This window comes from Amphiura filiformis, chromosome 5, assembly GCF_039555335.1.
Source record: "Amphiura filiformis chromosome 5, Afil_fr2py, whole genome shotgun sequence".
Classification (NCBI taxonomy): domain Eukaryota; kingdom Metazoa; phylum Echinodermata; class Ophiuroidea; order Amphilepidida; family Amphiuridae; genus Amphiura; species Amphiura filiformis.
In genome coordinates, this window is record NC_092632.1 from 21,323,635 (window position 1) to 21,351,222 (window position 27,588).

The 27,588-nt window shown below is 36.0% G+C and overlaps 2 protein-coding genes across 2 annotated transcripts; one reads left to right on the top strand and one right to left on the bottom strand.

Moving 5' to 3' along the window:
- Positions 1-2,499: 2,499 nt before the first annotated feature.
- LOC140152792 (signal recognition particle 14 kDa protein-like) lies at positions 2,500-12,902 on the bottom strand. Its single transcript, XM_072175285.1, has 5 exons — positions 12,756-12,902; positions 12,584-12,656; positions 7,987-8,099; positions 6,466-6,498; positions 2,500-5,123 (listed from the first exon to the last, which is right to left on the bottom strand). Exons 1-5 carry the CDS (start codon positions 12,777-12,779, stop codon positions 5,028-5,030), a joined length of 339 nt encoding a protein of 112 aa, XP_072031386.1. The 5' UTR covers positions 12,780-12,902; the 3' UTR covers positions 2,500-5,027.
- A 7-nt stretch (positions 12,903-12,909) lies between these two features.
- LOC140152791 (SUMO-activating enzyme subunit 1-like) lies at positions 12,910-26,449 on the top strand. The gene is made up of 7 exons (XM_072175284.1): positions 12,910-13,117; positions 19,179-19,350; positions 20,133-20,389; positions 20,977-21,182; positions 21,876-22,020; positions 23,210-23,279; positions 24,580-26,449. Exons 1-7 carry the CDS (start codon positions 13,026-13,028, stop codon positions 24,667-24,669), a joined length of 1,032 nt encoding a protein of 343 aa, XP_072031385.1. The 5' UTR covers positions 12,910-13,025; the 3' UTR covers positions 24,670-26,449.
- Positions 26,450-27,588: the final 1,139 nt, after the last annotated feature.

Consider the following 27,588-nt stretch of genomic DNA (forward strand, 5'->3'; position numbering starts at 1 on the left):
TACAAAAATCCAGATGCAGCAGATGGCGAGGGTAGAAGTTAACTTTCGCTTGTACTTTGGGGTGGGGTCAGTCTTCAGTTTTTCATAAGTTCTTTCGTCTTTCAGCATTTCATGAACCTTATCATAATTTCCTTTGTCTACGACTACAGTTGACCTACCCTTGTCTGCGCCCATTGTCAAGATCGAATTATGAGTGAATTGATGGCTAACCTCTCCTCTTTCGTGATATTAGACTGGGGGCTTCGTACATATAGGCCTACTATTTAAGCTTCATTGAGCGCCGGTTTTTCATCGAAAGGGGTGAAACTGCATGCTTTTTCCGTGGCAACAATGAATTCTTCATTGGGAATATGATCGCAACTTACCGCGAAATTGAGCCCTTTTTGCAGTACATTCTCATCCGGTTCCGACAGTTTATGCTTGGATAAATCACCCAATTCTTGAGTTGATATCCTGGAGATTTTTGATAAGACCAATCACAACCGGAAGTCAGTTTCCCGGGAAAGTGGATCAGATGGTCACATCTGATGAAGTCATGTATATTCAAAAGGGGTCAGACCATATTGGTATGTAGTAAAAAAGACCACTATTCTCTATGTTTATCAAGAAGCAGTAATAAATCATGGTAAAACATGCTTCTGCTTCGTGTGCAATAAAATCTCATCCTGTAATTTTCTCTGAATCTCTCAAAAACTTTGTCTCGACCTAAATTTGAAATCTGGAGGGGCACAATTCAATATTCGCCACTGTTTCTGTGCCGGATTGAACAGGTTTGTGTACGAAGATTATCATTTCCTTGGATCTCAGCCGTCGTGTGGCCGATTGCGATGATTAAAAGTCGGGGTTTAAGTTTACGTTGTAGATAATCAAAATTTCAAGGTATTTTTATCACACTTTGATCGCTTTTTATCTGAATTTAGTCCCCAAAATGTGTTGTTTACAACACTTCTCAGCGTCATCGGTGCAGTCACCGGTGCAGATCAGTTACGTAATCCAATTAAAATATGATTATCAACAGGGGAAAAAATTGTTTTCCGATTATTACTTCACTTCTCACGGCGAATAGCAATCAAACTCTGTGCTTCTTTTTTGTTTGTTTCAGATGCAAAGATGAATTCAATCAAGGTGATCCAAAAACCATTCTCAAGACTATAATGACGCACAAAATCTTCTAAATGCAAATATGTAGCCTATTATTACTCAAGTTTGTTCGGTTTATATAAGGCGGAAAGAATAAGACTCATAACACTGAATTGCATACACGCAGTTGGGCGCAATGCTTACGCTAGTTGAGCGTTGCGTAATGCATGACTTGCGCACTTACTTAAGTGTGTGAATTTACGCGAGCGCGAGTTGGGACTTTATTGACGCGTGCAGTAACAAAAGCCGAACAAACTTTAGTACAGGGGAACTTAAAGTTAAGTTCATAATCACGGTCAGGGGAAATTTAAAGTTGTCCCAGCAAACACAAAACGTTTTTACAGAAAATTTTCAATGTTGGGTTATATAAAGAGTATAAAATGTTTTAATAAAATTTAGAAAAAATGTTTCAAATATGTATTTTGCAATAACATTTTGGCAACTTTTACAATGTCGTTGTGTCCTTTCATATAAAACGTTTTAAAAATGTTTTCATGACATTTATATAACCCAACATTTTAATGTTATTGAGAGGTTTTACCAAAACCAAAATGTGCTTGTAACCTGTTTATAACGTTTTTAAAACATTTTTTGTGTTTGTTGGTGTTACGTTCATACTTGGTAGTTTTCTTGTAAAAAGAAATTTAAAGCACAAGTCAAAGGCATATAATTATGAGTAACCATGGATTAATGGTTGGGGTATTCCTGTTTGATGGTATATGGGTATATATAACGATATACTGGTATGTGTGCCCCGGTTTTGGGGTGCACTTTGCGCAACTTTGTATAGCGATGCTCCTCACATGGTCCATTTATGGTAGGTTTCGGTATGCATACAAATGCGCCTAAATTACCATAAAGATTGGGCACTTTGGTAATATTCCTTCAAAATTGCCATCCCAATTCCAGTTGCACCTATGACATGTTCAATCCAGCTGGAAATATTTGCTCATTACAAATCAGAGTTGAAAATTGTTGCAATTTAAGAAATCCATGTCAAGAATATGGTCTCAAATGAGAAAACGTTTGGAATTCCAAAATCTTTCACACCTTATCCACTTTTTATGTGGAATTATTTGAAATTGTTGCATTTGGTTGGAATTCCAAAGTCTTCTTCAAGGGGATGTGTAGGATTAGCCCAGTGTCTTTTGAATGACTGAAAAGATATGATCCAAAAATGACAACATTTTCATATTCAAACATGTATTCAATGCAAAACCCATTCAACTGTCAAGCTGAAATAAGCTAATTATTTAATGAGAAGCTAAGTTTGTCATTTTGGAAATCATAACTTTATTCAGGTCATATCTTGCTTAAAACAAGTGTAGAATAAATGAGAAATTAAAGTGTAATAAATAATAAGTTTTGTGCAGTTTATTTAACGATTGTACCAACTCATTTAAAATATGTAGTGTATTCATCATTGGTTAGCCTGTTGGTCCCCTTCCTCATAATCCTTGCCTTCCAGGTAATGAATGACAGATTCCTACCACAGGAATCCAGGCCATCATGAGGTTGTATACAGCTCTCTCGGCACGACAAGCCCAGCTAACCTCTATCAGTGCATCGCTGCCAGATTCCTTTGGGTCACAGTAATAAAGCAAATTAAGTCATTTGTCATGCAAAATCATTTTCAGTTTTTCATTTCATATATTTTTGCCCACACAACAGACTACAATACTGTGCAATTCCCACTGAAATTAGGCTTTGGGTTCAGTTGTTCCCACCATATTTCAAATCTGTTTTATTGACAAACAATTCTCTTTGCTTGACCATGACTTAATTAGCTTTTTTGATGCATGTTGTACACAAAAGGAGGGCAGTATTAGAAGTGGCTAAAAACTTCCCAACCTACCAAAAACTATATCCACTTTTGTGTAGCAACATCGTATTGTGTTGGCCATTGTCTCGGTCCCAGCCGGTTTGTGTTCCTCCGTCACTAAACAAACCATCTGGCGACAACCCGAAATGATGATTGCTGATTGGTTCAGGGTTGGTTAATGAATTTCCAAATAAAAAGGTTTTCAATTGGCTATGGCTGATGAATTAGGGCGTGACTCGTGTAAGTGACACAAACATCGTATTTTGTAGATACTCCAAAAGCAAAATGTACGCTAGCTTGAAGCCACTGAGGCGCCAATCGTCTGATATCGCCTTTCATGTCAGTGACTCGCAACGCGTACTCACATACATTGTGTTGATTAATACGGGGATTTATATCACCGCCGGCTGTCCACCAACTTGCCTTATTTGGCAACCCAATATTTTACTGAGTTAATTCAGCCAATCAGGAAAGACATACTATGAGGTTGTCGCCAGACGGTTTGTTTAGTGACGAAGGAGCACAAATCGGCTGGGACCGAGACTATGTTGGCCATACCTCTAAAAGGCTATGTAATTACAGATAAGGCTGTTGTCTTTCAAAGATGGGTCCATTTAAAATTAAATACTAGGGATATTCTTTGGGATGTCATGAATCATGTTATGACCCTTGTTGCCAACCCTGGAAGATAAAATTAAAATGAATTTAGATTGGTGCAAGTTGATTTTTTTGCAACATGATTTGTAAATAATCTTTAGGATTCTATGCATGAAACAGTTTGGTGGCAAGATTGGCCACATTTGTGACATCCCTAAGAATGGTCCCTAAGTGAAAAACATGAAATAAACAAAAGCATTTCACTGGTTGCATATGACAATGCACCAGTATATTGCAAATTGAATGTATTGCTGTATTATCATGGAATGTATAATTGTGAGAACCAGGGCAAATATGCCACAATTACCACCATAAAATTCCACTTTATCGAGACCCATCTTTAATTACTACTGTTTATGTGTTTCAAGTTTCCTACACACACAATTTGACAGCTGAATGCAAGAAGGGAGGAAGTTGATTGAGAAGTCTATCCTCTATCCAGGCCACTGATAACCGACGATGAATCCAAGGATAGAACATGGAGCACCTCCAATCTCATCAGAATCAGTGAACATGACACCATGTAAAGCAATGGAAATTTGTAAGTAATCAACGCCAATCACAATGGATATAGTGCCCGAAAAAGTTGCTCAAATAACACTTCAGTGAAATGTTTAGCATGGTTAATCTCTTAAAAATGGGCAAACTTTGCTCTGAAGATACAGATAAGTCATCAAAATAAATTTTGGTAACATTAAGCTTCACACAGAATTGTTTTAATGCATTTAAAAATTGGCGATGATTAAGTGACTGAAGTAGTTATCGGTCCACATTGTATCAAGTGATCTACACAGTAACTATAGTGTCATCCTGGATAGTAGATAGATTCTTGATCAAGCAGTAAGTGCTTTGTTATTATTTTACACTTAAGATCTTCTTGCATTCAAGATGTCATATGTGTATATTACACGTTCATGATGTGACTATATGTATAAGAAACTTAAGTTCCAAACTTAGGGAAAACAATTTATAAATCAAACCCAGCACGCATACCGATGCGAGAGAGAGATCACAAAAATGTGTAATTCAGACTAAAACATCTTGAGACATTGCAATTGATTTGATACAACCTAAGTGCCGTCAGAAAGTTAACACCACCCATCCAACGGTGCATGGTGTTCTCTTACTTCTTTACATATTTAATATCAACTACCTTAAGATAAACAAATCATTCATAATCTGTATTAAAATTACCACTGATCTTAAAATTCAATGTGTGCACATGAAGAGCAATTATAGAAATAGTACTCTTCAGCATTTTATATTTCCTGTTTATTTCTTACTAATTATGAGTTTACTTTTTAGAATACAGCCATTAAGAGTCACTCTAATACTGCTGATCAGGCAGTTTTGGTCTTTATAGTCTGATAAACATGATCTTCCCATTTCCTTCAACATTTGTACAGCATTAAGTTGCTTTTGTTGTCTTAGATTTTGACTGTGCTGATCTCTTGTCTCTTTTCTTCAGGCTGTCCATATTAGCTTTTAGAACATTTGCATATGCCTATAATAAAGAGAGACAAAAACAATAAAATAAAAAAAAACATTAAATTTTAACAAGAATTCAATGATATGTAATGTTAAAATGCGAAAATAATACAAACTTCCACAATACTTATTGTCAGGCAAGTTTGTTAGCCTAAGTTTCTAAATTTGTACCAATATTGTTTAATGACCATTCAAATTATGGCAAGGCAACAAGCTTATAAAATATAACCCTAAGAACCTACATTGTGTACTAAACTAGCTTTCAATATACATTGATATTATTTCAACACACTTCCAGTTCCATTCCAGATGGAAAGTAAGAGGGGCAGTTTGGCCATGAACTAGTAAACATATTTTGGTGTCCTCCCCTAAAAATATCCTAAATTTCTCCCCGGGTCACTTCCATCCTAGTACAGATGAAAACTATTATCAATATGCTTATACTGAAATTTGCCTTTCAAACTGTACATTTTTAGCCAATTCTACAAATTTAAACAGCTGTTAATTAGGATGCATCTGATACACAAAATACTCTTTTTTCTCAGCACCAATGACAAATGACCATCACTTCAGCTGGAGATGAGAAACAGATCTAATATTTACTTAGCCCTATTCTTGTTTACATGTACTCTTGACCGACCTTAACAAAGTACAGTGGAAAGGCAGATTTTATATGGGCATTGGGCACTGTGGGGTAAGCCTTTCATATGCACATACTATGGGGTGGGGTGGATGGAAACACACAGTCCAAGGCAATGTTAAGTACCCTTACTATTGCTTTTAATTTTCACTATACCGAATGGCAATTGAATCCATTGTAAAGCTAGATAACAATACAGAATTTTTATATCAAATTAAACTTTAAAAGCTACATCAATATTTTATTGTTTATGTCCTGGCCTGGTATGGTATGAAGACCACGTTTATCTTATTTTCATTGTTTAAAAACCATATTTAAATCTGACAATTATTTGATCCAACCATTGACTCATCATGCAATCAGGGGACACACGTGGAGTGCTTCAAGTTAACACCAACCAAAAACATCTTTTATTCCACAATTAATTGTAGAAAAGCATTGTTTCCTATGCTTAGCATCCCCATATTAGCTTCCAATACCTGTTGCAAGAATCAAAATATATTCATTATCATATTATAATGGATCCAAGTGTGTGAAAATATTGGGATCCAAAACATAATAATGATAAAATTGGATGCTTTACAAATTTATTGGTCTCAATATGAGTGAAATTAAAATATTGGACTTGACAACATCTGGTCCAATATTTAAAAACTCATAGCTCAACCAATTAATATGGGCTCAACTGATTCAATTTTATATCAAACTTCAAACTTACCATTTGAAACTTGGTCACATCCTTAACACTGATCTGAAATACAATAGAAAATCAAATATGTGTTAACTGCAATATAATTCAAATAGTGCCAACATTAAGGGGTGGGGTATGAACGTTTGGACAGTATTTATTGTGGGACATTAGAGCACATCAGACATATCGAATTGCATTTTGAATACGAAGAATGTCCTTCTGATATCAAATAATTTTGATTTTTTGAAATTCGCAATGTGATTTTATGGCAAATCATTAAAAATTGATATTTTTGATATTTAACAGTACTCGAAGTAAACTTTATAAATCTGATGACAAGTGTATGTAGGTGGGATAAAAAGCCGACGATCAATTAAAAATTTTGACCTTTCGTATTGAAGATATGGATTTTTTTTTTTTTTTTCCAAAAAAAATTAGGTCTTTTTTGGAAAAAATCCATATCTTCAATATGAAAGGTCAAAATTTTCAACTGATCGTCGGCTTTTTCTCCCAGCTACATACACTTTAAGAATATATCATCAGATTTATACAATTTACTTCGAGGACTGTTATATATCAAAAATGTGAAAAATATCAAATTTTAATAATTTGTCATAAAATTTGTATTATATCGTGAATTTCAAAAATGAAAATTATTTGACATCAGAAAGACATTCTGCATATTCAGAATGCAATTCGATATGTCTGATGTGCTCTCATGTCCCACAAAAATACTGTCAAAACGCTTTTAAAACGCTCATTCCAGATCCCTTAAGCACCACTTCGGCCTAAAAAATTGTTGATTGGTGTAACCCGAAAAAAAAAAAAAGTAGGCACGACCCTGACTTCTTTTTTTTTTAATTAAAAGAAAAATTACATAAATAAATTAAAAAATTAAAAAGAAAAAAAAAAGTTCTAAGGCCTTTTTCAAATGCAATTTACACAATTTACAACAATTTACAACTTAAAGTTAAAAGTTTATTCAAAAAACAAGACAAAAAATCTGTCCTACCATTATTTTTGTCTATGTTATGCCAATCAAACAATTTTTAGGCCTTACCTGTAGTAGGAACATCAAATCATTAATATCCTGCCATTTTTAAACATCTATCGTATATTCTCTAACAAATGCCCCGAGTGTGTAATATTTTGAAAGGGGCCGTTTATTAGAAGTAAATTTTCAATGAAAAAAAATCGCAATTATACGACTACCGGAACTCACAAAATATGTTTATTAGAGAGGATGTTAGTTAATTAAAGAATATACGGTATCTATTCATTTTACATTTATTCCAACTCAATAAGAATTTAGCATGTAAATATTGTAATTTCCTAAATATGTACCCAAGTGGTCATGAGATGTACTATCATCATTGGAAGTCCTTAGTGGATTCATGATTTGAGGACTTCCAAGTGGATCTTGTTATCATGAAAGGACTAATATTCAATGTTTTGACCACACCAGATAACACAAAATGATGCAGCAAGTTAAGTGTAAATTTGATTTTTATTTCTATGAAAGGCAGATCTTAGATTTACTTGACGTACCACTGTGCTCAGTTTCTTCTTCCCATTAGTTGCTCTAAAGAGGCACTTGTGTTCAGGATGCTCTATGTAGTCTCCTTTTGAATCCCTTGGTTTTGGCTTGGTTTGGCCATAATCTACATGTAAAGAAATATTTGACATATTCTCATTAACATTATAAATTTGATTACATTTACAACATGTTTTCCCAGGCTGCAAAATAACCAAAGGCAATTGCCTTCGGTGCCCCTACATTGTATCAGTTGCCTTGATGCCAGGCGCGTAGCAAGCGGGGGGACAGGGTGGACGAAGTCCATGGGCCCCGAGGGTTCCGGGGCCCCGGCACAAAAGCAAAAAATTAAATAAGGGCTGATAATGGAGAGCAGGGCCGGATTTTTATACCGTTGGGCCAGATGGGCCCGGGTCTTTCTTTTAACCCCAATAACAGCATGTTTTTGGGTCAAAAATAGGGCAAAATTGTAATTTTTCCGCGCTTCGCGCGCATTAAAATACCATCATTTATGTTGATCTGGGGCCAAAGTAGTCTGAAATTGAATTGAACAAAATATGTTAGTCCCCCTTTAGTTAAACCAAAACTTGGCCACTGACTTGAGTGCACATGCCTTCCTCGGCACGTGAGTTCGGGACCTCCAAATTTTGGCCTGGCCCAGGGCCCATAAGGTAGGCTAAATCCGCCCTGGTTAAAAGGGCCCGGACTGTTCCTTGTCCATGGGCCCCGATGCTCTTGCTACGCCCTGCTTGATGCCCTATTAATTGCTGCTATTCTTGCCTTGTAAAATAGCAGTGTCATTTCCAAATTGCCTTGACATGGGTGCCCTTCACAATCCTTATTTTGCAGCCTGTATTTTTCTCTCCAATGTGTCAACATCAATGGCGATAACGCTAGAAAATCATACTTTTTTCTTTCTTGGTTTTTATGCCCCCCCCCCCTACTGTCTTTTTTCTTTGCTTTTAAGGGCTGTAAAAGAAAAGAAAAGATACCAGTGACCCTGTGACTGAACACACAACTGTCTGTGAGTGCAAGCTATGCATGTGACACTATTCAGCATAATAAACAATTACAGATTATTATCTTGAGCCAATACTCCACAAATTTTCAAACTTTTTACCGTGTAGTCAGCTAGTACAGGAAAATTTTAATTCACTAGCTTAAATTTGCATTCAAAGGCCCATTCAGTGATTTGCTCATCCGGATGATCATAAAAATCATCAAAATTCAGGTTTTAGCACCTTTGTCATTGTCAAAGATAGGCTAACATTGCTTGCTAGTGTTTTTAAGACAAAATAAGGCGTTTGCATATAATTTACATACCGGTACCGACAGTATGTAAATTAGCTACATGTATAATTTGAACGGGGCTTCAACTTCGTCAATACTGAGCACTGTTTTCTTCAGTTTTTTGCCAAAGGTTTCATTTCAAAAATAACAAATGACAATTTGAATGACTTAAATCCTTCACATTTAAATAATATACATGTATACGTATAAATAATTTAAATTTTTTTTACATTTCGCTGGGATCACTGAATTGGTCTTTATTTAAAATAACAAGAAAAAAAATTCCCATGAAAATTCTGCAAAACCCATGCCAAATAGGCCGTATCACAGAGTAAAAATATTCACATGGTGGAGATGACCACCGCATACAGCACAGTGAATATAAAGATCAGTGTTTCCCCCAAAAGAGTACTCTTTTATAATGTCTTGGGTAGATCCCTGCCCTTTTAAGATGCATTACATTGCTGTATTATAAGTCCCAGCTATTTCCCGGCAGTGTGGGGACACAGAGCTGTTACATCCCGGCAAAGTCCCCGCTATTGGTTTTTGACCCAGTGCAGTGAGATTTTAGATAAATTACAAAGGAAAGTCACCCAGCCAAATTATATATTAAAGGAAGGTGACCTGATATATTTGGAAAATCAAATTCTTTAAAACTTATGTATAATATAAACTGTTGTCCCTTTCAAGCATTCATGCAAAAAGATCATGTAAATGTTCACTGCAAATGCGACTAATTCTTCATGGAATTACTGACATTTATTACAGCATAAAACTGGTAGTCTACAGTGTTTTTATTAATGATAATCATCATGATCATATAAAAAATTGATATCAAATGAAAGACCCTATTTTTCTCAATAACATACTGAAATTAGGAGTTCCAAAAAACTGCTGAATTAGTCAAAAATGTAGTATACCATATTTGAGACTAATTCGACAGTTTTCGACAATTTCTTCGGAAATATACGGATTTGGAATGCCTAATTTGAATATGTTTATGAGAAAAATATGAGCTTTCACCCGATACCAAAATCTGCATTTTGATGGGGTAAAGTTGGGGATGAGGCTGTCAATCAGGTCACCCACCTTTAATTAAGGGAGTCTTCATGAGCTCGCCCGAGGCCGATTGAGCGGTATGTCCTGAATGAGCCTGGCTAACATGGCTGAGGGCATTACCACTGGTACTGGCACTTCCAGTGTCCCATATCGTGCACTGTTAAGGGGGTACTACATGTACACCCCTGGCCAATTTTGTACCTATTTTTGCATTTTTCTCAAAAATTATAGCGCATTGGTGACAAGTAAGATATGTATGTTATAGGGGCAAGGACTACAACTACTGCACTGAAAATTCAGCAACTCAAGGCAAGTAGTTAGGCCTACTGATTTATTAATCAGATACTGGTTTTCCCTCATTTTTGACTGTAACTCCACAACTGTTGTCTGTGCTGAAATAAAATTTTCAGTGCTGTAGTTGTAGTCCTTGCCCCTATATTAAATATACATACAATGTATCTTACTTGTCACCAATGTCTATCTAGTGACCAAAATTAATTAGTGTTAGGCCTTATTTGTCCAAAATTTTGCGCACTCCACATGCGAATTGTTTCGAGAATTGGGGGGGGGGGGCGTTTAAGATATTCTCGGGTGAGGGTTGGGGCGCCAATTTTGTTTCTACCAACTGCTACCAGTCTAGTACATGTATAAATCAAATTAAGTAATTCTTGGCCAAACTGGAACATGCGCGTTGCGTCCATGTAGTGTACTACGCGTGTACGCAGTGTAAGACGCATGTATACTTTCTTCTCAATCTTCTGTACCGCGCTATATGCGTGTGTGTTTATCGCGGAGCCACTAGAGTTCACAGTCTTCCAGTTTGGCCAAGAATTACTTAATTTGATTATAGTTACGCCCCTGCCCGCGCCCGGCATCCCCGCCATGGCGTACAGGCATGACAGCTGCATGTGTTGGCTCCATGCAAGGCTTGGCCCACAGTTTAATATATGTCAGCATAAATTAATATGAATTAATGAAAAAAAACATGGTAACACTGGACTGGTACTACTAACTGCACTATAATCAATTCCAGTAAGCCTTTGACGAGAGCGTATTTTATGCATACATCGGATCGCGTATTTACTGCGTTGGACTTGTCTCTGATTGGCTGCTGAGGCGATCTGCTGTTGCCGAGTGGAATTTTATGAATGAACTGTTCGCCGTACGCGTTGTTAGCTCCGAATTTGCAACATCACGGTTGTCGCACTCGTCAAAGGTTTGCTGCAAAATAGTATAGGTCACCTATAGTGGGAATTCCAATTGAATGAACGCAACTTTCAATAGCGTGACGAATTTTCTCGTACACTGCGCGATGTACGCCAGCGCAGCGACTGTGCGTGAGTAACGCGAAGTGAATCCAACCATGCCAACGCACTCGTGATTGGATAGCATTGTATCCAAGGTTGTGCGTTCGCATTGTAGTTTGAAATACGCAATATACGATCGCGGTTGGATCGAGTGCAGCTGTAAAAAGCTGCGTTCATTCAATAAGCAAGTTCGATAATTCAGAACAGAGTGCAAATCAGTGCATTGTGGGTAAAAGTCTTTAGGGATATCACAGCCAGGCCTCACACAGTAATTCAATGGTGACGAACTTTGCACTTTTAAAAAAACCTTTTTAATTTTTTTTTTGCCAGTTGTTGGGTCTGATTGTCCCCATAGAACTTTTATATAACAAACAAAGATAGTTAGAACCTACCTTGGAAGTACCAAAGTTGTAAATGACAAATGAAATCACAGGAATTTCCGATCAGTCAAAGTCCATTCCCACAGCCGTCTATGGGAGGATTGTGTTATTATATCCCCAAGAATATCCAAGAAAATTACCCACAATGCACTCTGTTCTGAATTAATATCGAATTAGCTTATTGGAATTCTTACTATAGTAGGTGATATTAAACATGGATAAGGCCGTATAAAATTAATGTTTTGGTTCTCGTCCAGAGGATTTTCATGAATTGATGAGGGAGGGAGGTGTTTTTTTTGTTTGTTTTTTTTCAATGTAAAATTAGCATTGTCAGTAGTTTTCGGTCTTCTCCAACAGTGCTCGAGGAAACGATGCTAAGGCCCTTTTTTTTTTTTTTCAAATGTGAGATTCTGAGGATAAACCCCTAGAGTACCACAAAAAGACTTGGAAGTGATGCTTGTTCTCTAATAAACTTATTTATATGTATGAAGATATCATAAATCATTCCAAAGTCTAAAAAAATTGAAAAATCTAAAAAAAAATTAATTTTACACGGCCTTAAGCTTAAAACTTACACTGCTTCATTGTCACATAAACAGACCCGCTTGACCTGGTTTTTTTAAACAGTCTGGTGAGTTCCGTAAGAAACTGAAACATAAAAGAAAAAAAAAATCATCATATAAAACATACAGCAAATAAAGTAGTCTCAAATTATAACATAAAGGAGTAAAATATTCTCAAACTTACCGTGTCATTATCAAGAAGTACCATTTTTATCACAGCTGTTTAGCAGAGAACCACGGTGATAAAACAATCTTGGTAATTGGTTGGTATTTCTAATAAAATCTGTCACTGACCAATGAAAATTGACGTTAGTTAACTAATCACAGGAGGAAATAATTACAGTCGACAAGCAAACAATCGCATGGTCTGCTGAAGGAATCTGCAGGGTCTGGAAATCTGTGCACTGTGCGAAGCTTTGTTACATTTTTTCTAGCCATTTCTGCATCTTACAACATGGCACAACAAGAAAATTCACTCATTACTGAGGATGAAGCAGCATTGTATGATCGACAGATTCGTCTGTGGGGACTTGATGCTCAGAAAAGGTAAGCATTTTATTTAAGCTTACCAACTGACTCCTATAAAAACACGGACACGACTGACAGACATGCTGACAAGCGGTTGAAGACAGCTTTGCGTCCTATTGTTATTGCATTGGATTATAGAAGATTACCTCACGACCACAACACTTCCTATCAAGTCCAAAGAGTTTATTGATGTGCAATTCAGCATCGAAGTGGTTACGTAATTCTCTTGGTTACGGATCACGCTACTTTGGTATGCCTTCGAGTGCCATATACTTTATGTGGTGATCATTTCGATCGTGGTTCATTACTCTAGCGCTGCGATCCCGTTGACATAGTAACATTACGTAACCCGATACTGAATTGTTCAGAGTTGACATGACACATGTCGATCGATCATCGATTCTCTGCATTCACAATAACCACTTCGCGCATACCGGTACCAAATAACTTCTGTGTGGCCTATGTAATATGTAGCTATGTATGAATGAGCCGACTGTTGCACAGAATATCCTTTACCAGACCCACTAGTTCAAGTAGTTGTGAAAACAAATCTTTCTGGAGCAAAAATTTAAAAGTAGGCAGTTGCATGCAAGTATCGCGTGATATTTCGGCACGTGGCCTACAGCATGGGTGAAAAATATTAACTTTCCGGGAAGCGAACTAAATTCCCCACAATTTAGCATGTTTTTATATACAAAAAAGACACACTTTCCCTCCAAATTCCAGCCCAAAAACTAAATTAGAACTTATGATAAAAGTCAGAGAAAATGTTTTGTTAACCTTAACCATGTTCACTTGTTGAACTTATGATTAAAATCTTATATACAAGTTACAGATAAAAACTTTTTCTATAATATTTCATAATAATTAATATAACACTTAAGCCTATTGATACTACTTGAATAGACCAGGAACACATATAGGGGGGCCTACATTTTATTTTTTTTACTTGGCCTTAATATATTGTTACATATCAATTTATAAATAAATAAATAGAGTTTAAATAGAGTATAATGTTGTGAATAGATGAATATTAAAATATTAAATAATTAAATCGGAATACAAATAATAAAATAGACATAAAAAGATAAATAAATACAATCTAATTTGCATTTAATGTTTTATTATATTTCAATTTAAACTTTATATGACACCCACACATCCCCGGGATAAAACAAACAACAAATAAATAAATAAATAAAATAAGAAAACAAATTAGTAAAATAATAAATAAAAATAGGAATAAATAAATAGGCCTAGGCCCCTACATAGGAATAAATAAATATATTTATGAAAATAATAAATTAGTAAATAAATGAATGAATATAATAATATCAGGATAATCATAAGCCTACAAAATTTTTTTTACAAAGTAAAATACGGATTTACAAATAAGTAGGCCTTAAAGTGAAAAAGAATATACAATTTTATAGCCGTGACCCTGGCCTTGTCAGGTCACGTCTTCGGCCGCAAAGCTGCACTGTACTATCCGGGACTTCCCGGTATCGATTATAACGGTGTTGCTGTGAATGCTAGAACCATTAACAATCGATTGACTTGATGTATCTATAATCCAATGCAATAACAATAGGACGCAAAGCTGTCTTTAACCGCTTGTGACATGCTGCCATTTCTGTGGAATTCGTATGGCTCACCGGGATGGCTCATAATCATAATGTGACACGATCTGGTCCGTGGGGGCAAAAGGAGGCATTTTTGAAAACTGCTTATTCTTACTCAACATAATGATGCTCATATGATTGAGGTCAGCAAACAGAAACTTGGAAAATGAAGACCTGAATTGCCATTCCCCCAGGGCCATTGGTAGGGAGTCCGGCACTTTTTTTTTGCCTTTTTTAAGCGAACCTTATCATGTTTGGTATCACTGGAAAGAGAATTTAAAGAGAAAACTAACAGTCTTTAAATCAGCCTAAGTAGCTTGAAGTATAGTGAAGTTATGCTCAATTAAAGTTGTGTGCGTACAGGTTTTGTGTCTGTCGCCGCGACCAACTGGAATGTGTGCAACGAAGTCCCTATTATGTCGATTACTGTCTCAAAATTTATTTGAAATCTAATAAAACTTGGAAAGGGAGTTTAAAAAGACAACTAGTATTGTAATATCATATTGACAAATGGCTCATTCCATGTCAAATCACCCAAATAAAATGTAATTTTAAACCTGACCTCCTTCAAATTTGTTCTAATTTGGTATACAAGGTGATTTTGGCTGCCAAAGCTGAAATTTCAAGTTTGAGCTTAATCGGACTTACGGTTCTCCCGCTACGGGTGGCGCATTTTTTGCGATTTCTTCGAAAAATGGCGCGGCGGCAGATTTTTCAATGCCTATATCTCCGTAACCGTTTGTCCAAATGAGCTGAAATTGGTGTCATTGGAAAGCTAATGTCATAAAGAATCCAAATCTGTCATTATTTAATAAATACGAGCGTCGAGCAAGTTAAAATTGTAAAACCTTTTGCCCTTGAATTTGACCGTGTGGATCACGTGACACGGAAACGAAAGTGTGTTCAAATTACACCCCCATATGTTTTCTACAAAATATAAACAAATTAGATATATAATATTTTCTGTTTTCCTCCAAAGCTTCTCTCAAAGTTATGCAAAACTGTGATTTCCTATTGAAACACACAGTGAACTACAATACTGAACTTTGCATACTGACTATTCAGTGCTAAGTTCAGTATTGTGGTTTACTGTGTGCTTCAATGGAAAATCACATTTTTGCCTAACTTTGAGAGAAGCTTGTATGATAACAAAACATATTATACCTCTAATTTTTATATATTTTGTAGAAAACATATGGGGGTGTAATTTGAGCACACTTTTGTTTCGAAGTCGCGTGATCCACAAGGTCAAATTCAAGGGCAAATTCAAGGGCAAAAGGTTTTACAATTTAAACTTGCTCGTATTTATTAAATAATGACAGATTTGGATTCTTTATGACATTAGCTTTCCAATGACACCAATTTCAGCTCATTTGGACAAACGGTTACGGAGATATGGTCATTGAAACTCTGCCGCCGCGCCATTTTTCGCAGAAATCGCAAAAATTGGGCCGGCCGTAGCGGGAGAACCATAAGTCCGATTAAGCTCAAACTTGAAATATCAGCTTTGGCAGCCAAAATCAACTTGTATACCAAATTAGAACAAATTTGAAGGAGGTCAGGTTTAACTCATTGGGTGAATTGACATGGATTGACCCAAATATTGAATAAAAAAGTATAAACAACATATGATTACATAGTTAGACATGTCCACATTGCTTATTATAGAGGGCGGCATTTTTGTTACTACTTTCAAGTAATTATGTACCATGTATAGTTAATGGTAATGGTACGTGCGAGGAGGATTTAAACAATAATGGGATCTGGGCGACCAATCACAAGCCAGATTCATTTAAAGATGCATTACATCATGACCAAGTTTAGTTAGGCCAGAAATTGGCCTTTAGAACTCTCCATAGAGTCCTGTGTTAAAAATGTTTTTGGCAATCCAAAGTCAGTAGTCCACTTGGGAAGCTAACAAACAGAGGGAGTACGGTGACTGAAAAGATCAGATGTGAAAATCTATCAATTGTACACAAATAATTGAATCAGAGTTTTAAGCTTAGATGTAATAGCCAGAGTATGCACAATTGGCAAGTGGACTACGGAGAAGTCTACCGATTTGCAGGAATTCCTGAACACAATGCTGCTGCTCTACAAAAATTAGGGGGGTGCACTATTGTATTATAACATGTATAATAAGCTTTCCAGAAATATATAACCCTCTTACCCTCACACCCATAGATACCACAAAATTATTGAAAATACCACGATGAAAACCACTGCACATGCGTGAATCCCAAGATCTGCGATTAGGCAATGACCCTAGTTCTGTTGTTTGCTCACAGAATCGCTGCCCAGGGCAGAGTTACCCGCAGGGTTCGATTTAGAAAATAAAATTTATATGCACAACTCTGATTTTTTTTCCTCAAAATGGGCTGAATAACACAAAATTTTGCAGGCAAAATTCTACATGCACAGAAAGGGTACGCAGGTTTTTGCTGCAGGTGGAAAAAACCGTGGTTTTAACCGTGGTTTTTTCCACTTGGCAAAAACAGTTTTTGCTGGCAAAAATGGCAAAAACTGATCAATGTTTCACTTTTTTCATCTCAAAACAAATTTTAAAGTCACAAAAATAATTTCCTAGATTTAATACAACAAGATTTGGTAATTATAAGTAACATTTTAAGAAATTAAATGTATGGATTTTCATTGTGCACTTAGTGCGTACATGTATGTGTCATATCATATCCAAAACGTTTTCATTTTAAGGGCTTGATGAGACAAAAAATATGTTAAATGATTCATTAAACGTTGTGTGTTACTGTTTATGACCTTTCTGTGTTACTTTGTAATACTTGACTGACTATATGTGAGTTTTTGCCAGTTTTTGCCATTTTTGCCGGATTAAACCAGGCAAAAACAGGTTTTTGCCACTTTTTGCCACTTTTCCGGCAATGTAAAAAACCTGTTTTAAAAACCTGTTTTTGCTGGCAAAAACCGAACCCTGTCAGCACAGAGCCAAAGTTACATGCATTTGTGCATGTAAAACCCCTCTAAATCGAACCCTGGTTACCCGTGTGGCTACCGGTCGGGTCCGTGATCGTTACGTATGCTTGACATGCGGGGTGTCTAAGGTTCTAATCCCGGGCCCGCCAAGTGACTTCTTTCTTCATCTTCTCTCCTTTTTCATTTACTTCTGATAGCAAAAAGCAGGGTTGGGTGTTACCATGTTAGGGGTAATGGTCTAAAATGTATTCATTAAAAGTTGTGTTGAAGTTCATTTTACATTTAATGTTATACCGGTACACAAAAGATGACCAATTCATGACATGCGAACTTACATGTATGAGTCCTTGTATTCTGTGATCATGCTTGTTCAAAGTTGTTTAGACAACTGACTCATGGGCTGATGAAAATTTTCAGTTTTAAAACTTTTTTTCAGTCAAAATTTCAACAGCTTTTTAATTTCAGCCTGTTTTTGGTACTTTTTGCCCAATTTCAAATGCTCGTCCACTTCATGAAGATGAAGCCTCAAGCTTGAGCTTGCATCACCATTGAGCTTGTAATGTACCATTGTAATGTTTGGGAGTTTTTTACAGAAAAAACTTCTAATGAAATAACTTTTTGTAATAAACATGCTATTTTATTTTAATCGTTTTATTTTTAATATTTATATTTTGTAATTAAAAGAACACAATTTGGCAGCTGTGTCATCAATTTGGCAGTGTTGCTAAGTATGAATTTAATTAAAATGTCGGCTGCATTAGGTTGTTCATATCAAACAATCACTGCAGGAGTCCAGAAAAATTTACACAAAGTGACCTTTTAGCAAGAAACTGTAAATAAACTGTCAAAATATACATCAACAAGACGATCTTAGAACATGTCAGTACATATTGGAATATTTTTAGGGTGTATTAGTGATGTAAATGTGAAGGACTCAGGACTTACAACGACTTATTACGAGATTCATCCACATTCTAACAATCACAAGCCATCAGTTATCCATATAGTACTGGGTACTACTATAGTTCGAATCGTTCAAACAAAAATTTCTTCATGTACTTACTCGAGACGTCTAGTTATGAATTTGCACACAATTAGGCCCCCCCCCCACAAAAAATTGGGTCGGTTGGTAGGGATTTTTCCCCCACATTTCGACTTTGCAACATGGCCCGACATAGGTTTTTACTTATAGCCCACCTTTGACTATAGCATACTCATCCACACTGCATTAAACTGAACCGGGTCTGTTTCTCTGTCCTTTTTGGCAGTGTTTGTGTATGCAACGTAAGTAACTCTCTCAAACAGCACTTTTACACCAAGTTTGCAATGCACTGTGACACTGTATGTCGCGATTTTACCCCTTTTTTGTCCCGCCGATCAGTTCTCTGCACCACAAGCTTGGAACTGGTGTAATATGGTGGCACACACATCACACATACAGAAAAAACAGAGAAATTAATAACTTTTGCTTAAAATATAAAAACACATTTTACCTTGTATCATTACAGATTAAGACAATCCGAAATGCTTATTGTTGGAATGGGAGGTCTTGGTGCAGAAGTTTGCAAGAATGTGGTGCTTGCTGGAGTGAAATCAATGGTACTTCTTGACCACAGAAATGTCACTGAGTTGGATGACTGTTCACAGTTTCTTGTGTCTAGAGATGATGTGGGCAAAAATGTAAGTTTGTTAACAAATCAGGATTGTTAATTTTTTTGATATTTTTTATTCCATGATAAAGTCAAAAGAGTACCAGTGGAATGCTAGTCATGCACAATCCTACCAGGTATTTACAAAAAAATCAAAACGTGTTTTTACATGTATGTGAAAATTTGGTAAAATCAAGGGAAAAAACCTGTTGAATTCTGCACCTTGAAAATGATTTTTTTGCAATAGATAAAGTGACATCATAGAGGTATTTTAATTGTATCCAAAAGTTCTAGAAACATTGGGAATGAAGTAAAACAGTCAATTTAAGATTTGAAATTAACTTACATTTATTAAAAATGGGTTTATGGAAAAGTTGATTTTATGTAATCAGTGATTTAAAAAAAAATCAAGTGGTTAAAAATCGCAATTTAAATCAAACAACCCTGTGACAAACTATTTGTGATATTAGTGAATGAGAATCTGGATGTTTATTACCATAATATCAATTTGGGTAAATTCACACTTAGTTTATACAGTTTCAGCTTTATGCTTTATACTTAGTGACCTAGCCAGCCTAATTTTTGAGCAGCATGCGACCCTAACCAAAAAATATTTTTCTGTGGCCTAAGCATGATTTTTGATTTCAAATACATGAATTCAAGTTACCATGATACTGCTTTTTATTTTGTTTTCCTCACAAGTCTGATGCAGATATGTCTGTCTCACAAAAGGAAAAGTTGCTTAAACATATACGGTTTGTTTTGTTAAAATCATCATGACATACACATATTTTTCAATTTTTTATATGACAGAGAGCTTTATCATCAGTGGACAAGGCACAGGAACTCAACCCTAACGTGAAAGTCTCGGCAGACACAGAAGATATATCAACCAAGCCAGATGATTTCTTTAAACAGTTTGATACTGTGTGTCTCACATGCTGTACCAAAGAGACGTTACTACGTGTGAATCAGATCTGTCATGAACACAACATTCGTTTCTTTGCTGGGGATATATTCGGATACTATGGGTATATGTTTGCTGACCTCAATGAGCATCATTATGTTGAGTAAGTTAATGTGGGGTGTGTCAACTGAAATTGTTAGGCATGAACTTTGTTACAATTCGCTGTCATAGTGCACGACTGCACGTTAGTAACCATCTGGTTCAAGCCTGGGCTGTTGCACCTGTTCAGAATTTTGATATGCCATAGGCTTTGTTGTGATCATTTTGATCAGTGGTTCGTAACAAAGAAAACGTGAGCCAGTTGGCCTAGCAACAGGCATATTCTGACGTGCACTATGACAATGAATTACCAGGGACCAAAATATCACTCAATTTGTTATGTATCACACTGATTTCCAACAAGATTGAAGGGTAATATACCATCTGATCAAGTTTATCATTCCTAGTTGTTGAATGTATTTTATTAATGCATAGAGGTTTTTAGATTGTTAAAACTATTGAATGCCCTCACTTGCTTATTTTGTTAGCGGTAGAGGTGGTTTTCAGTTATTTGATGAGTAAAATGCTCATTACAAATCTGACCCTTGCTTGATATATTCAATTGTGGATGATAACTTCAAATGACTGCTAAATAAGTAATTTCACTGCTAACCATATTTTTCTGTGCAATTAATCATATGTATTATGTAGGGAGAAAACAAAAGTCATCAAGAGTGTCCCAGCACCAGGAGAAGACACGCAGCCGACCAAAAAGCAAAAAACACATCTAAAAGAGACGGTGTATGTACAGAGCACAACAACATACTGTCGACTCAAAGAAGCATTTGAGAAGGATTGGACTGTGCTGTCAGAAAAAGAACTCAAGAGGTCACCCAGCTTATACTTCATTCTTCATAGTAAGTGACACAAGTTTCAATTCACCAAGTAGCATGGCATTGTGCATTGAAATAGATACATCAAAAAATGCAAGAGTGCCTTGTCATCCATGACTAGTCATGCAGGGAATATAATTCACTACTTGCACAGTTCCGCCATAATGTATGTGCAAGGAGAGCCTCGAAATGACATCACATGAAAGGAATAATTACTTAACTTTACACATAATGTAATATGACTGGTTCGATTCTCATTCATGTGTGCTGCCAGTTCGAGGTTCTCCTCGCACATTGTGCATAATGGCAGAACCGTGCAAGTAGTGAATACTGCACTGCTGTGTAGCTTTTGAGTGCAACTTTAGAATCTGCATACTTTTTCGTTCGAAGGGAGGCCATTGAAACAAATACATAATGCAAATACATATGTAACAGATCAAAATGAAGGTGCTTTTTTCTGCTATTTTATCTTTAAAATTTCATGAATTTGTGATGTGGGTATTTGTCATTGTGCTCTTGCACAATATGGCTGGCATGTTTTAATTTGGACTACATGGAATAGTGTGTTAATAAAAAGCCAAAAATGTTCATGTATTTTGTGGCTGTGTTGATATGTGATGTTTTTTTATAGTTTTTATACGCTTCTTCTTGAGGAAAGAATGCTGTACAATGCCTATAAACTTAGTCTTGAACATTTTCCATACGATAATTCAACAGTTTTGTGGAAGTTCCAGCAAGCATTTGGTAGAAACCCACAACCAAGCAGTCTAGAAAATGACAGAACAGAACTTGTAAGAATACGAGATGAAGTCCTGGATGACTTCGGAGTGAAACTGGATGTAGTTGGAGATGACTTTGCATGGTAAGACTATACTATTTTTCGTCTTGGCATCAATGCATTGAGGCAGCTGTTTTGATGTATGCGTTGTCTTCAAATGTGAATTTTTATATACCAGTGTTTGAGCAAAGACTGACAATTTGAAGCTGTGCGCAATGAAATGCGCACTGAGGTGCCAAGATGAAAATAGTTTATTAGAAATTTTCAATTTTTTACTGGTTAGTAGAAACAAATGATTCTCATAAAGAAAAGTTGGATGTTTGGAAAAATGCAGCACATCTGATTTAAATCCATAGACTAATAATATACAGATGGTGCACCACCTGCCAAAGTCCAGCATCATCTGTTAATGAAGGACAGTTGTTCCATGAAGTTCAAGAGATGAGAATGCTATGCATATTCTGCGCCTGTTGCATAAATGCAAAGGCATGGATGATTTGTTGGACAAACAATCAGCCCTCATAAATATATGCGAGAATTCTCATCGCATACAAAGCATGGTAAAAAGGAAATGTTTTGTCAGCTGCTTGACTGAATTTGTCATTGTCTAGACTATCTGCAGAACATTAATATTATACCATATGTCATGTCGAGTGTTGATAATCAGAAAGCCTTAACTCACAAAGGTTTCCTTTGTGAGTTAAGGCTTTCTGATTGTCAACCCTCGATGTAGTAAGTTTACATGCCACTTATTTACAATACAGCAATCGTAATCTTGAATAATACAAGTGTCCAATAGATAAGGGAAGGGCAACATAGTTGTAATAATATTTCTACTACTAGCATTACAAAACATCAAATAGTATTTGAAAGTTTCAAATGATATTCAGCTGAGTTTTATCAGTACTTCCTATTTTGGCATTATAGAAATTGTTTTGGCATCACTCTGGTTCCAATTTGTTGTCTTATTATATTTTAGTAACTTGATCTGAAGTCACTTCGCATTTCTACTGCTGAAAAGATAAACATGTTGGGTGTTTTGTTTCTATTTTAATAATTAATTGCAATAATATTGATCAATATCCATTGTAGAAAAAACACTGCATTTCATGAAAATCATTAACCACATCATCATCACAAGAATGTTGTTGTCAAATATTTTGCTTTGAAGTTGTCATATTCCATATCATGTTTGAATAACCTAATTTCAAACAATCATGTTGTGTGTTCAAGCTTGACCTTTATGTGGAATTTATTTATCATGTTTATACAGCCACTGTACAGCTGAATTGAGTCCAGTATGTGCCATCATTGGAGGAGTCTTGGGACAAGAACTCATTAAGGTGCGTAATCTATATACTGCTTGTATGATGATAATTCCATTATTATCTGCACTTTATTAGAGAGTATTTATAAATCGGAAGATGTCAACACTCAAGAGGACACTTTATTTTTAAGAACAATATCCAGGAAATTGATTAGTGAACAAGTAAAACGAGTCATGAATTTAAAAACAACAGGTGAGCTACAAATTTTTTTTTAATGAATTTATGGGACCTACGGATCACTCCACATGGCAAGTAGTCATTCTCAAGGGCATCAATCTGAATTTCATTTGGGGAACATAAGATATGGGAAAGTTGGGAATATAGCTACAAAGAGGCCATTGCATGGCACTTGCCTGACACAGGGAGTGTCTGGGAAGTTGGACAATTTAAGAATATATGTGCCAAATGGAAGCCATTTGTTGCATACTTTGTACAGTATTATTGTGTAAAATTTTAGTTGGAAAAAGTTGAAACATTTTCAAAATGAAGGCCCAACTGAAGCAATTTGATTTGATTTGCCATATACTTGGACCAGTCATTTCAACTTTTCCATTGCTAAATAATAGCCAAACAGCTTTAAAAATCATTGCTCTTCTGTGCTGTAGTAGGTACAGCACGTAGTGAGGAACAATTAAATCATCGATTTCAATTAAATCATTGACAATCATCGAGAATCAGCTGGTACACCAAAGAATACTTTACCTATACTTTGCAGTGTTATTATCAAATGGGTGCTACACAGAAACAACAAAGACTTACCTTTCAATAAAACTGAAAACAAAAAAACCTGTCTTAGCACTTTATCCGATACGGCAGCATAATCTGTAATTCTGTATTAACTTATTATGTACTTGCATGCAATTTCCAGGGGACATATGATATTATGTCCCCACCTAGAAATGTGAGGGGATGTATCCCCCATTGTCTCTCCAGGATTAATGCCCATTATCACTCTCTGTCACTGTAAACTCATGTGCTGGGTTATTTTAGTTTGGTGGGAATTATTCTTTTCCTTGCAAAGGCTGTGCCATAACTTGTGATGGAAGTTAGCAGCGTGGCTGTCTGAACTTTAAATATCAGTAGAGATTTAGCAAGACAAACAACAAAATTGCAAAATGGATAATATCACCTAATCAATAAAGAAACAAGTGGTCCAAGAAGCAATAGATGGACAAAAATTGTCAGCAGAAGTATTGTAATTTTACTAACTTGAAGCAATGATTATAAATTTGGAAAAACATTGATCAAGTATGCAGTATATTTAGATATCATTCTTTCCCCATTAAATCAAATGTAATTGTATCTTTTTATGCAGGCTGCTTCTGGTAGAGATGCACCACACAACAACTTCTTTTTCTTTGATGGAGTGGAAGGCTCAGGACTTGTTGACTGTATAAAACAGTAAATCATACATTGCCAGGACATACTCAGAAAAGTCAAGTGACTTTCACTGCAGCAATGCTGTTGAGTTGACAATAAGTATACTGTGAAAGTGGACATTTGTGAGGGTATCATTTTTTGCGCTTTGGAGATTTTGAACTACTTTGCTTATTCGTAAATTTGCCATGTTTTCGTACATATTTGTGCCTATTTAATTTCGCAGGAGCTGAGTTGAGCACGAAAAGCCATGAAAATTAATGTTCCGCAAAAATGTCCACTTTCTCCGTATTCATCACAACCTTTATCATTCTGGAGTAAGAGTAGCCAGTAATGCAACAAGAATGGGTTGCAAATTGTCAGAATCAATGAGGTGTAAACCCAGGCTTATTCTGGTTTGGTTGTGTATGGGGAGATGATGTGGTAGCATTAGTCAATTTCACTTTCAGATTCCTATTGCTGTTACCCAGCTACTTTCTTTGGTACATTAGAATCGTGTGTATAGTACACACACTGGTACTGGGTTGGTACTGCACTGGTTGAGTAGCCACAATGTAGCTGGGCACCAGTCTACCTCTGGGATCAATAGGAATCTGGTTGTGTAGTAGGCAAAACTGGATGGATCCAGAGGTCTACATGAGAAGAAACATTTTGGAAGTCCATTTGTCTCAAATGGATGTATTGCAGATCAGGAAACATTGTCTCTGCTAGCTGCTTATCTACTTACCACTTTGGACAGGTTGGCAAGCAAATTAGTGTTCAAAGATACATATTATTATATGGCAAGAAGGTTAGTGAAAGTTATGTTCCATAATACAAATTACTGTATTCATTCCATTAATCGCCCATGACCCTATAAGCGCCCAAACAGTGACTTTACTACACGTGATCCTCTATCATTATCTGCAGGATCCATGCATGAAACTACTTGTATTTCAAACACAGAGCCATCTACACCGTCTATATTCTGGGCCATTTTCTACATATATGTAATTATGTAAACAATATAAGAAATAAGCGCCCACCTAAAATTACTTTATTAAGTGCCCTGGGTGGTTAATGGAATGAATACAGTAGTGGTTAATAGAAATCATGGTCAAGTTTCTTAAAGCCATAATGTACGATCTTATAATATGAAATTGGTTAATTTTTTTCAAACCTGATTTTTTTGCATATTTGTAATGTTTACACATGTCCCAACTTGCACCTAAATGGAATAGGCCAAATGTGTTGTCTTTGTAGGTCAAAAATTATGATAATTTGTTCTCCCATAGGCCTGTCAAATGGCCAAAATAACCAGTGGGGTTTCTTTCACTTTACCTTGTTATTTCAACTTAAAATGAACAGCAACCCTTCCTGGCAGTTATTACTAATATTATTTCAACATTTTGAATGAAGAATAAAAAAATTAAAATTTGATGGAAATCGTACATTAAGGCTTTAACATGACCACAAAATATGTTTTTAATTTCAGTTTTGTGCAATTGAGGTTGTACAAAAATCTGAAACTGTATTGTTAGCATGTGTAAGCATACCTGCCAAGTGTCCCACTTTTTGGCAAAAGAAAAATGCAGAAAAAAGCATTTTTTACTCATTGTCCCTCTTTTTGTAAAACTCATCCTATAATAATGTATAGGAAAATTGGAAATGTCCCACTTTTCAGACACAGTGTGCCATTTGTCCCTTTTTCCAGTTTTCAAATGTTGGCAGGTATGTGTAAGTTGTTTTACAGTTAAACTGAACTTGAGTTTTGTATCAAATATTAATGTTACACTGGCCATTAAATAAGTCAAATTAGATAAAGAACATTTATTTCTGTCAAAATGAGTAATTATTTTCACACATTTCTAAATGAAACCAATGTTGTGTGCAGATGACAAACTGTTAAACATAAAAACATTACTTAGAATCTAAATTAAGATTCTTAAGGTCGGATCGTCGGCTATCGTGTCATGCACCGAATCCCCTCAAAATTTCCTTAATTGTGCCCTATCCTGTAATAAATATCTTCCCCAAATTACAGATCGGGCATCATTTAAATCATTCTGAATCCGCAAAAAAACGAAATGTTAATTTTCACTAACTTAGCCGTCTCATTGATATTGCGCAATCACAATAGTATCGTGTATGCACACACTGTGCATGAATAGAATAATAACATTGCGTAGCGTAGCCGTAGTTTCATTGAACATTTTTCTGGGAATTTTTTTTAATGCTATGAGTTGTACGTACAGTAAGAATATATGAAATTATCAGTGTTTTCTAGTGAGCGACACAATGTACAGCGGCTCTTGTCTTGTCATGTCACGAAGCTCAGCTGTGAGCATTCCCTATACTCGCACACACAGTAACACTAACACACTGCTTGTCAAATACGGAGCTATTTGGCTCCCAATTTCACTAGTTTATGTGCGCACAATTAACTTACCAGTCAATTTGGTAAATATCCAATACCTCAAAGTCATAAATGAAGTGGAGATATGCATGTTTCTATAACTGAACCATTATTATTTGGTTTTACATGTCTGGTAATTTCATGATTTACGCCAGACCTGTCCCATTGAACGCTGTACAAACTACAACTAAAGGAGCCCATGCAGCGCCGGGCATCGCCTAAAATTTTTTTTCCAATTGCGATAACACGCATCATGAGAGTTCACGAAAGAAGACGGCAGCGAGCAAAATTACGGCAATCTTAAAAGACTCCCCTGAAGACTCCCTGTTTTAGCGGAAAAAAGTTTTACAGAACTTTGAGGGCGTTATCTGAATAATGTTTTCCCACCTAGTGAAAGAATTAGACTTTGGTCAGAGACTTTTAAAGTAGCAGAGATTAATTGTTATAAATAGATCTTTCTTTATGAATGAAATTTGCCACCTGCTACATAATATTTGGACACTTATACACGCAAAAGTGTTTTCTGTGAAAAAAGCCTAAAATAGGGGAATT